The sequence below is a fragment of the Lepus europaeus genome, chromosome 22 (assembly GCF_033115175.1).
Source record: "Lepus europaeus isolate LE1 chromosome 22, mLepTim1.pri, whole genome shotgun sequence".
Taxonomy (NCBI): domain Eukaryota; kingdom Metazoa; phylum Chordata; class Mammalia; order Lagomorpha; family Leporidae; genus Lepus; species Lepus europaeus.
In genome coordinates this window covers 21,035,799-21,048,592 of record NC_084848.1, presented here as the reverse complement: position 1 = coordinate 21,048,592, position 12,794 = coordinate 21,035,799, and the positions used below count along the sequence as shown (strand labels likewise).

Below are 12,794 nucleotides of genomic sequence, written 5' to 3'. Positions count from 1 at the left end.
CTCCCTAGTACTCATTTATCTACTGAATTAATTTATCCATTTGCTCATCTTTATTGAGGCAAGCCATTATGTGAGGATTGAACGCATACTTATCAACAGGAATGGCAAGGTCTCTGTGTTCATGGAGAAGGTCTCTGTCTTCATGTCTTCAAAAGAGAAGACAAAGACATAAATAAAGAAAATACCCAGGGATTGTAATTTGAGGATGAGACTGAAGGATTCTGTTACATGCCGTGGTCAAGATTAAGTCTCCAGGAAGAGGTAACATTTGTTCCAAATAAGGATGGGAATGGGCCAGTCATTGAAAGAGCAAAGGGAAAAAGTATTCCAGGAGAGGTGGCAGAAAATGCAAAGCTCCTGAAACAGGAAAGGGCCTACTTACATTCAAGAACAAAAAGGACACTGACGTGGTCATTCTTGCTGTGAATGAATCTGTCCCTTTAAATTACGAGTATCATAAATGTCAACACTATTTACTAAGAGTCCATTAAGGCCCAAAACTTGCACTGTGTACTTCTTTTCACATTTGTTCCTATTTTTTAAACTCACAATTCCTAATAGAGGATATTATTAATTTGTTCAAGCAATACATTCCTTTAAACTAGAGAAAAGGATATAAAGACATTAAATATGTTGAAATTTACATCACATTTAAATGGCAGGGCTTGAATTATAATCCAATAAAAGCTGGATTCAATGGAATCTATACGAACTCTCAAATCCAAATTAAAGATCATGCAAACACACACACCCACACACATTCTTACACACATTTTGCTTTTTAATAATCCCACAAAATGGCATTAATGGAAATATCATAAGCTGACAATGCAGTTTTATGAGCAAATAGACATTTTTTTTTTTTTTAACATCAGGACTGTTTTGTGTTTCTATATAGCAGAGGACCGGGAAATCTGTGAAAACTGTTCTGCAACCTTTTCCTTAAAATCACACATGTACTTCAGAACTTCATTTTAAAAGACATCAGGTGATGGTATAGAAAAATACATCCTATATCAAAATATAATGTTTAAATAAAAAACATTACTTGCACACATTTCTGTTTTTATTTCACGTTACACGCTGTACCAGGGATTATAATTTTACCATGTGGCTGCAACTTCTTAATTCTGGGTATGACATCTGGCCTGCTGAAGTGTAGGCAGTCAAAGCCATGGGGGAAATGACAGACGAAAGATTAAAGAAAGCAAAGATCTAAACTTAATTAGCTATGATATTGTGCAGTTAAACAATGCTTCTATTATTTTCCCAATTCTTTATATTGACAGAAGGAGTTTAGATTCATCACTAAGCCCACATATGGCCTCTTTCCTCTGACCTACATTTAATTTGTGACAAATTTATTAGTTATTGTCTAATAGCCAAGTGAGCACTAGAGGCTATAATTACACCCAGAACACAGTAAAGGCATGGGATCTTTTGGAGGTTAATATTTTCTATTTCATTTTATGAGCAAACACAGAAATATTACTAACAGACATTATATGTTAGTTATTAACATGGTAATAAGCCTTCACACTTTTAAAACTAAACATTAAACTCTAAGAAATTAAATCTAGACTATTAAGTGTAACAGAAATTTTCAAAAATGAATGCATTTTAAAACCAAATTTTTAAAAACAAAATAAATTACTGATTATAATGACAAAAATACTAAGATATAAGAAGAGATGCTTATTAGTCATTTTTCAGCTCACTTTAGTGTTATCACTTTTGGATAATTTAAAATTTATGGAAATATTCTAATGTTGTTTTTAATTTCTGCCAGAATGTTTTGAACTTGGTTTAAAAAATGAAATGGAAGAAGCCTGAGGAGGGCTTTAATAACAACTTTCTTGGGTCTGTTTATTTAAAACATGATGAATAAGCAAAAAGGAAAGGTGCAGAATGGAAGAAGAAAAATGATCCCTGCTCCTTCCTGGAAGTGCCTCAGATGACTGGACTGCTCATAATTTTGCACTAGAAATGAACAGCTACCTTCACATGCTACTAGCCAAACACATATGATACCATGGTCCCAGCTGTCACAGGCATGTAAACCTGGAGTTTCAGGGCTCGTAAGTATTTATAGAGTTACAAAGAGATAGTAATATTAAGTCCCAAGTAATGCTTGACTTAACTAATGCATTCTAAAACTTGTGTAGTTTCTTGTAGGATTGTATTTGTGAGAAGGCACAGTATCATCATTTTACCAAACTAAATGTTTACTAAGTCTACTAATAAATCATTCTTATAGAAAAAAGGGGGAGAGGAGGGCAAGATGAGGAACTTACACAAATCATGGAAAAAATGGTACTGAAATTCGGTTCTCCATTGCTCCTGAGATATTGCAGTACAAAAGCATAGAGGCCAAGCAGATGCAAAAATACAAGTACTACCCTGTTATGTAAGCAAATCAGCTTTAGCATCCTTGTATCTATAAACTGAGGATAGTAATATCTACCTTATAGGGTTTATTGCGAGGAATAAGTAGCAAAGATTGCTCTGAAGCTATTAATGTCATCACTAATGTGTCAGAGGTGATTCTCTTCTCTTTTGATAAACAGTTACCCTTTGGCACCAAGATAGCATCATTCTGTCAGGAGTTAATGAAGGCGGATTAAGTAACTGTTAATAGGCCAAATCACAGTACTAGTGAGTTTTCAAGACCCCAGTCTAGGGAAATCTGCTGTAGTATTTGTTTATATTCTTGCAAATCAGGCAGAGAATGGGAGAAGAGAATGCCCTAGAAATGAGAACTATGGTTACATTCAGTGATGTTTTATTAATACCTAGAACGTCTGAGACTTGTTTTATGAGTCCATGGAAATTTGTTTCAATCACAAAGGCATTATTGCAGAGCATTTGTTTCCCAATCTGTTGTTTTCCATGATTGTTATTTAGAATACTGTCTTTCAAACCTCTCCTTGTTATCAGCAGATATAAGACAAAATGAATTAACAGGGCTATGTGCTCAAAGTTTGAGACCTATTTAGGGATGCGATATGAGAAGTATAAGCATATATCACGGAGAGTGGCCTTGAAGCAATCACTTAAGTTCTGCAACTCAAAAGAAATGGAACGCAATTGTAAGATGGACATTGATTCTCAGGACTACTGGAAACTCCCTGAGAAGCTCAACACAGCAAAACATCATACTATGCTGAGATGGACTTTCTTTTTCATAAGAAAATATAAGCTGTAATTTGTATCAGCCCCAGTGTCCTGGGAGCCCAGCACTTGGCCCGTGACAGTGGCACCAAGTCTTTTATTTTTGTGTGTGTGTTGTTTTTTTTCCTCCCAGAAGTGTTACATTTTGTGAATTCATCTGCAAAGGAGAAGGTACATGAAGATGCATAAAATAAGGTTTCCCTTTGTGAAAGCAATTTGCAAAATCTGTAAAACACACTCATTTCATTCTCACTAACATTTTTTTTAGTAAACTTTCATAGAAAAATTAGGCCATTGAGCTTAAAGACTACATTGTCTTTGCATTTTTAAAATGTTTTCAAATGGCGTCTGTTTTTTTAAGTTTTTTTTTTTTTTTTTTTTTTAAGTAGTTTGGCACAAGGAGAATGCTGAGTCCTGAAGACTTGGGCTTTTCATTCTGTTGGATAAACAGACCAAGGCACGTTTTTATATTTCTTTTATTCCCAAAAGAAAATGACCTAGTCAATCAACTCCCATATATTCAGACACAAGAATACTTCTCTCTATGCATATTCTATTTTCAAGTTTTATTCTGTCATAAATTTGGAATTAAAATTAACTTGCAAATTTTAGGTAAAACAGAGTGATAAAATTTAATGATCACTAAAATTCCAAGTGAAAGCCTCTTTACTAAGCTTGGTTCCCTTCTCTCCTGAGGCCTCTTGATGCAGTAAATTCAAGTGTGCAAATCTAATTGGCTGAGACCTTGCCTGACCCCAAGACTGACTGTTCACCCTTTATCTCTCTTGAGATTCAAATCAAATCCAAGGCTTGATAAGTCTCTTCACCTTTAGAAAAAATACAGACTTTAATGAACCATCAAGTCACCTTACCCTGAAAGTAGCAAAGGGTTGCCCAGCCCTCCAAGTCCTCAATTACCCATGTTTTGCATTGTTTGTGTTACTGCATATAGAATTATTAAAGCATGTGTTAGAAGAAGAAAGAGATAGTTATTTGCCTACATTCTAAGGCAAGTATGTTAGGAACAGTAAGTAGGTATACAATCATTGCATTCTGGTTTGTAGAATTACAATTTCCTTTATAACTCATAGAAGTCATCCTAGGGAAGCCCTAGATACTGCATTACTTTTTACTGTAATAAAATTTAAGCAGTTAATACTAATTTATCAATTTATTCATACTGAGACTTCTAAAAATATACTTCAGTATCTCCCAAGAAAATAAGAATTTCCGGAGGAATGAATTGCTCCAATTCTTCTGGAGATGCAGTATTAGAACAGAGTATTCCAATTCACCCTTATTCTTCTAGAGCAACTCTAAGGGAATGCATTTGGCACAGAGATTAAGATACTGCTTGTGACAACTACATCCTATATTGGAGTGTATAATTTTAAGTCCTGGTTCTGGCTTTCATTTCATGTTATTGAGTACCCTAGGAAGGTAGCAGATAATGAGCCAAATAATTAAATACCTGACACCCTTGTGGGAGGCCAAGATAGAGTTCCAGGCTCCTGACTTCGCCTGGTCCAGTCCCATCTGTTGCAGGCGTTTGGAGAGTAAATCAGTGGATGGAAGATCTGTATGTCTTTGTGTCTATGCCTTTCAAATGAAAAGACACATACACGCACGCACACACATACACACACACACATACCCCTCATTTTCTACCTATAAATTCTAAAATCTCAAACCATTATATGGATTGACGGTACAGATTACGGGCATTCTACAATTCGGAAACATGACTGACAGGGAGACCATGGAAATTAATCAGTTAGTCTCTCACTAGTCCAGTTTACCACATGAATGTTCACCAGGAGGACTGGCCATTTACTCGATCCACAGAGATGTTAATGTACTGTCTTGCCAGCCTTAGCCAGGGCAATTTATTTGCCCCTGTCATTGTCATTCTTTGGTGGTTTTTCTTGCCAAACTTACTTTCAACAATTTGCCTAACAATTCTAAGCTGGCATTTCTATTATAACACCCCACATTAATACTTAATAGCTTGTTCTAAATGAATGAAGTCATTCAATTTCTAACTTTTCCCTTAAATCACTATGCTGCCATACGCTACTCCATAAGTAATCCAGATAAGGGAGTGGCTGGGGAAGAGATGATCTGCCCTTGCTACTCATTTTAAATGTTTTTGCCCAAGCACTATTGAAGTGAAAAAAAAAAAAAATCCATCATTTGCGTCTCCCTCTTCCCTAACACAGTGCTAAAAAATACAAAAAAACAAAGTCTTCAATTGGAGGGTTCCAGACTATTTTCAAAAACCAACTAATAGAGAAATTAAATGTAAATATAGATCATCCAATAATATAATATTACTAATACTATTTAATATCCTTAAGGACACAGATTTTGGAATGTCTCAGAAAAAATATTTTTTAAAAAAACTGAAACATGGCCGGCGCCATAGCCTGTGGTGCCGGCACCCTGGGTTCTAGTCCTGGTCGGAGCGCTGGGTTCTGTCTGGTTGCTACTCTTCCAGTCCAGCTCTCTGCTGTAGAGTGCAGTAGAGGATGGCCCAAGTCCTTGGGCCCTGCACCTGCATGGGAAACCAGGAGAAGCACCTGGCTCCTGGCTTCGGATCAGCGTGGTGCGCTGGCTGCAGCGGCCATTGAGGGGTGAACCAACGGAAAAGGAAGACCTTTCTTTCTGTCTGTTTCGCTCTGACTGTCCACTCTGCCTGTCAAAAAAAAAAAAAAAAAACTGAAACATATTTTTTAATTAAACAAATGATTCAGGTAATATACAATAACATCAAATAATGTATCCATAAATACTTGCCCTGCTTATTGCTTTATTCCTAACATGCAGCATCATATCTGGGACACAGTGGGTACAGGAGACAGAGTTTGGACTTAATATTTACTGAGGACCTTCCAGGTATCAAATTTTCACACCTTCTCAGAGTTAATCCTTTCAACAATCCTATGAAGTCTGTATTATTATTGTCTGCAATTTATATGTATGGGTGCTACTTCAAAGTAACCTACAGATGGCCCAGTTGAAAAAGGGAATGAGTAGGATAATAGTCCCTAATCATTTAATTTGAACTCATCGCATGCAAAATGAAGAGAGAGATGACTAAGTTAGCAGAAGAGGACCCTCTGACCAGTGAGTAGCATGGGTTCCATGGAGAAGCTTCTCATAACTAAGCATGACACTAAACTAACTCTTTTGATGTGCTTTGCATTTTGTGGTTCACAAAGCAACATGAACAAAGCAAGAGGGTGATGAGAGGTGAACCAAATAGGTTGAGAACTTAAAAAATGAAAACGAAAAAGAGCAGCACCACCTACCTCTAGCGACCATCACAGGCGTCACCTCACTGAATATATGTCAGCTAAATGCAGGAAAAACATTTTGCCCTTTGAGTCTATTTTAAATGTTTTTGCTGACCTTGAGAAGATTAAAGAAGGAATTTACTTGCTTCAGTGTTCCTCAATTCAAATGCAAATAGGACTCTGATACTGCACTATATATTTATAGTTAAAAACAATACTTTGTTTTCAGAAAGTATATCACACAATGTAACTGCAAATGAATCTCACAAAATGAGCCAACGTTAAATTCCAATGAAGAATTTCAGAAATGAAAAGCTGAATTGTAAAAATCACCACTATGTTTGTCTCCTTTGTTTGTGATTCCTCCGAAGACTGAAAATACTCTCTTCCCTGCTGCCACCCTCATCTCCTGCCATTTTATCTTTTCCCACTGCTTCCCACCACTCATGCCAAGCTCATCACTTGTTGACCTTTTCTTCAGCACGACATCCAAAGAGGGGAAGATGAGGAGGGAAGAGCAGGAGGAGCCAGAAAGAGGGAGTGAAAGTATGTGTGTGTTTATGTGTGCTGACAAAACTTGGACATCTCCACAAGAAAATTCAGACAAAAAAAAAATAGTTCAGGACAAGGGTGGGTTTGTTTTTTAATGGGTAGACTGTGAGGAGATGCAGGAATAAGTGCTATATAAATAAAAGATGTGTAGAGTGGTATTGATGTGTTTAGTCAACAGAATTTTACTGAGTGCCTACTATGATGAGGCACTGTGCTAAGTAGTGGGTAGGTGGGAAAGTGAAAGGAAAGTTGGTTCACAGGTTTGATAGGAAATGCCAATTCATTAGGTGATTTTTTGTTTTGAAACCTAACCTCATAGTTAAATCAATCCAAAGACTTAACAAGTATTTACTTAGTTCTGTTTACTATTTATCCCCTTATTCTTTTGCTAGGCTTCCTGATACTACATTCCAAATAAATTATTATTTCTTATGTCTGATATTTCTTTGGAGGATTTTCATCCTTAGCTTGTATAATTTTTAATGCTGGCATTCCCTATGGCTCTGGCCTGCTCTTCCATTTCTATTCATTCTACATATTTCCCAAGAAAATTCTCCTTTGCCTCTGTAACTGTTCATAAAATCATTCTGATATGGACATCAGATCTGATGACATAAAATTTTCCTTGCCCAGTAGAAACCATTTTTGAACCCTCTCATAACACTGTGACCTGAACATCTAAAAAAAAAAAAATAATTGAACTAATCAATTTCCCCTATCTCATTGACTAGCACATCCATCCATGAAAAAACTCAAAGAGTCAGTCTTAACTCCTTCCTTCCTTCTTACTTCATAAAAAACACTCTCAAAGTCACAGACTTTTGTATCTGAAAATGTATTAAGAAGTTTTTCACTATGTTTCAACCTGTTATCAAACGACTCACGTCAATATCATCTCTTGCCAAGATTTTCACAAAGTATCTGTAAGCGGTGTCCCTGGTTTCTTGCTCCTGTTTATTTTTAATGTTACAGCCAGTTATTCACTCAAAATGCAAATTTTATCACATAGTTTTCTTGTTTTAGACTCTTCACTGGTTTGCATACACTAAATCCAAACTACTTTTATGGCACCCGTTAGAGCTGTACTTACTTGCAAGCTCCTATTTGCCTCTCTTCTCTCAGATGTTACATTCTACCACAGTGAACTCTTTCAGTTCCTTGAAACAAGAGTGTGTTCTCCGTTACCATACAGCCTCCCATATCCTTCCCAAAACTGTTCTTATCTTTAACCCAAACTCACCTATCAAAATATGGTTATCATTTTAACTGTTGGCTTTATTTGGAAATCTGACTTGGTTTGTCCCTGAATCTTGTTTCCTGTTACCTAACTTCAACTTACTTAACCCCTTTAACTTCCATCAAACCCATACCTACTTTCAACAAATAAGGCCTGGGAATCTTATTGTAGGTCTCCACAGTCACTTACACATTGCTTTTAATATCATTTTTCAATATTTATTGAGAAAACTCATTTAATATTCTTCTCCACTAGCGCAGGTATGGAAGGTAAGAAGATATCTAGCATACATGGCTGGCTTTCTATCCTAGGCTTCTAATACAGTGTCATGCACAGAATTGGTGCTCAATAAATAATTGTTTCAATGAATAAATAGAATACCCTTTATTTACAGAAAACTTGGAAGGGTTTAGAGATCAGTAAAACACCCTCCCCACCTTTAAGGAAAATAGTATTAAATGCATAATTATAAGATGCTAATGAGTAAATAAAATTGACTCCAATTTGGATATGGGAGGATTTGCTATCATTGTAAATTGCAATAAATATTTTGTTCTCCCTCCTAGGACAATCTAATTCATACTAAACACTTCTGGAAGACAGTTGTGTGATCTTACATTACAGATGAAAACAAAGTTAATTGTGTTAGCCAAGGTTACCCAGAGAATCATAATCTGAGCCAGGCTTAAAAACTCAAAGTTGTTAACCTCCACTCTTTACATTGTTATTATTTTTCAAAACTACTTTGTCTTTTCCCCTCTAAAATACTTCTATGTGCTTTAAGGACTTCCAACTATATTCTATAATAGTCTTATCCAAATTATCTCAATGGTATGTATATTTCGATACAGAAACCCTAGAACATAGCCACTTTTCAAAGAATTTTCCTCTGGCCCTTAATATTAAAGTTTTGTGTGATATGCCTCTGTACTCTTGCATACTCTGAGAGTGGTTAGTTCCTCTTTTGTTCTAAATAGACTGTTAGCAGCAAGCACTAATTGCCACCACAGAATGCCAATATTGAATTCTTCTGCTGTAGGCATCATATTGCATACTCAACAGCTATAAAGGTCCATAGCTTGTTGGCTGGTGTACTCTATTGCATTTGATGGACATTTTGGTAGAAAATGCTGCCAGTACTTAATAAACACTTGAGATGCAGCATAGGCTATTAAATATAATGAGATTTTACTCGTTCCAATATTCATATTGTGAGAAACATAAAATCAAAATTATTTGTGCTGCCATTTCAAAAGGCCAGATACATACTCAATAAATATATTTATATTTGATATTCTGGGGCCAAAGGCAAACAGAATATATAACCAAAATGCTTAAAAAGACTTTATTATCTGCTCAATCTATAAACTTAGTGCCTTAGAGCCTTGTTTTCTATGAGCATAACAAACACTGATGATATTAATTTCAAGATGAGTAAGGCAGGTATACAGTTGAGGTTTTTTCCTAACCCCATACTGGAACTGCCAGTGCTTTCTTTGTATGGTGAAACATAGTATAAAATGTCAAAAGAATTTTATCAGTCCAAATCTATAATTAATATGCCACTTCTGTTGAGTATATAGAACTATGCTTTCTAAATACTTTCAGATCAATTATACAATTTTCTCCTAATTCATATAACATCAAAGAGAGAAATTCCCAATCATAGAATATTTCCCCTGATCTTTGGGTTTTACTTGACCCATCCTTCATTTTCCAGAAGCAAATATCTTTAGCCCTAAAGCATTCAAACCAGCTCATTATATCACTCTCCAGTTCTGCCTTGCAGCTCTGGGCCAAAGAAGAACTTTAAATGTCCAAAGTATTTACTGTTTTTAATCCCTAATGTGACATTAAGTGAATTGGTTTTGTCATGTGAGTATAACTGATTATGTTTTCCCTAATAAAAATAGACACTTGAGCTACCCATTTGTAAGTTAATGCGATGTAAAAGCAAGAGAGAACTTCTGTCAGATGCCAACTTAACATTAATTGTACATTCCGTGTTAATGTCAATTAAAATTCTAGCAGAAACTTTCAAACACAATTTTCCAGTTCAAGAAATATACAAAAACCAACTCATAGTAAATTGAGAGACTATACAAGGTAACTCTTAAGCATCAGATACTTGTTATCATTCTTGGTTGGTCACTGGTAGACGATATTCGTGGAATCGGAACATTTTTGACTCTCATTTGAAAATGTAGATTCCATGAACTCATCCTCATTCATCAGCCCTGTGTTGGGAGCAGTGGCTGTGAGAGGAGTTGCCTTCATTTTCTAATGCTGCAGTGTGTATTAAAATGTCATAAGGAATAAAGGTTCCTTTCAAGAGTCATATGGGGGCTGAGTTAGCTTTTGCTTTAATTGGTAGTTCTCAAAGACTGCTAAATGAAGCAGGTTCCAACTTGAGCTTTAACGTCCTGACACTGTATTTGTCACCTCGGGTGTTGCAGTGGTGTAAATGTGAAAATAATAGTGGATAAAAGAGGAATCAAACCAATGTTTTTATCCTGAGGATCCCTGCCCAATTTGAGAATTTACTTTACCTGCAGAGATTCCATTTCTTCATTTTTCCTTTGGGTCTCTTGTAGCAGATCTACAATAAAAAAAAAAAAAAGGAGGAAACATCCATCAAAATACAGTGTGAAAAATGCATGAAATGTCATTCAGCCAATGGCTTCTATAAACATGTCTAGGGAGAAAATTTGTGTTAAAGTGTGAGACGCAAATGCAAAGGAAAGACCCACTGATCCCTCCTGATGAGATGAGGAAGAACTTTGGTTCCTGCCAAACCTAAATGAGCTGAGAAGCCTTGGGAGAGTCCAGCTTTATCTGATCTACCACAGGATGATATCAAATCAGTCACGACTATAAAATCATAGCCATATTTTAGGAACTGTGTACAATGCTTGCAGAGCTCAAAAGTAACATCAAATTTTATTTTAAAACAAAGGGAAGCATTTTCTTCTTAAAGAAAAATTAGAAACATACCATTTGCTCTTAAAACAAGCTTCCAAGCCAAGTTCCACCCCCAGAGTCAGTTTTTATAAGCATATTAAAACACCTTGGAATAATACGTATTACTAATGGAAGTAGATCACCGCTTCAACTATAAAGTCATACTACTTATCATTTCACACTGAGAGGGTGGGATGCATTGAAACTACAGCTCACCAAGAGTTTGGCACCATTGCAGAGAAATTAGTGGCTGGAAGGGAAGGTAGTCAACTGCAAAGAATTCTATCTCAGTGCAAGCAATACAGCCAAGGTGTCTCGGTGCCCTACATTAATTTATGAACTTGCTATAAAGGGAAATATATTTGGCAAGCAGAATTTTCTGCCTGCAGCTATACCACCCTGTCCTATGATCTTATTAGATCTCACAAACCTAAACAGGGCTGGGCTGAGTCAGAACTTGGATGAAAACTGGCAAGAAACACCTACAGCAGTGCACATTAATATTAGTATTTGCCTTTTACTCTGTGATTGATATAGCTTACCAAGAGGCTATGCTACATAAAAGGAAAATCCAACTTACAGAAATTCAATATACACCCCAGAAAGGCAAATGTAAATGTTTTTAGCAAGTGCTACACTAGATACAGCAGGAAGTAGTAATAACATGGTTGGCAAAGTCATGCTAGTCTATGTCATTTCTGGGCAGGCAATATACTGAAGCTTTCAGAGGCCTAGCTGATGATACAATGGATAATGATCACTCCTTGAGACTGAACAACTCAGAAGGGAACAATGGAGAGTGGTAAGTGGTCCCCTTATGACACAATATTCTGAAATTAAGGAAGAGAGGTGGTTTTTATTCTACATCCTTTAGAAGAACTGATTTTACCTCAAACTTTCCATTATCAGTTAAGTCAACAAAGTTAGAGGAACATGCAAATGATTTAGGGTGTATTTTAATGATGTTTTTGGTTGGCATATAGGTTCTTTAGCTATAAAGTATAGAAACAAAGTTGGTTAAGTGTTCTAGTTCATTCCTGTTCCTACATCCTTATTCATTTGCATTTTAATACTATAGCTATTTCTAATAAGAGGTCATGCATCGTTTTTCTCTGCTTCTTACATTGGTGTCTTGATTTGGCTAACAGAACATAACAGAGGCAACCCTGTGCCACTCTGCATTGAGACTTCTAAGCCTTGTGCATTTTTACCTTTTCTCTTGCAACCCTGTCACCACCATATGAACAAACCCAAGCAAATATTTTAAATAACAAGAAATGCATGACCCAGGATCATTTTCCCCACAACTACTCTGCAGATTCTTCTATCTGGCACCCAGCAAACACTCAGAAGCATAACTGCCCATCTGACCTGAAGATGACTATAAGATGACTCAAATGGGAAACCATTCAAGACAAACCAACTGTCCAGCTGAGTCCAATGCCAACTCCAACGAACAAAATCATGAGCTAAATAAATGGAACTTGGGATGGTTAAGTACCAAGCACTTGCTAACTGAGAGTAATTTCTGAGAATAAAATTTAGAATTTATTAAAATGACACAGGAGTAACTAAGA

At 36.2% G+C, this 12,794-nt stretch overlaps 1 protein-coding gene across 11 annotated transcripts in view; it reads right to left on the bottom strand.

Annotated features, from left to right (window-relative positions):
• Positions 1–12,794, bottom strand: part of CEP128 (centrosomal protein 128) — a 620,584-nt gene that overhangs the window by 216,812 nt on the left and 390,978 nt on the right. For all 11 annotated transcript variants that reach the window (XR_009864818.1, XM_062181526.1, XM_062181524.1 and 8 more), the window contains one exon: positions 10,806–10,855. Coding sequence is in view for 10 of the 11 variants with exons in the window: in XM_062181526.1 (XP_062037510.1) it covers positions 10,806–10,855 (50 nt within the window). In the remaining variant the exon portion in view is untranslated. The remainder of the gene's footprint in view (positions 1–10,805; positions 10,856–12,794) is intronic.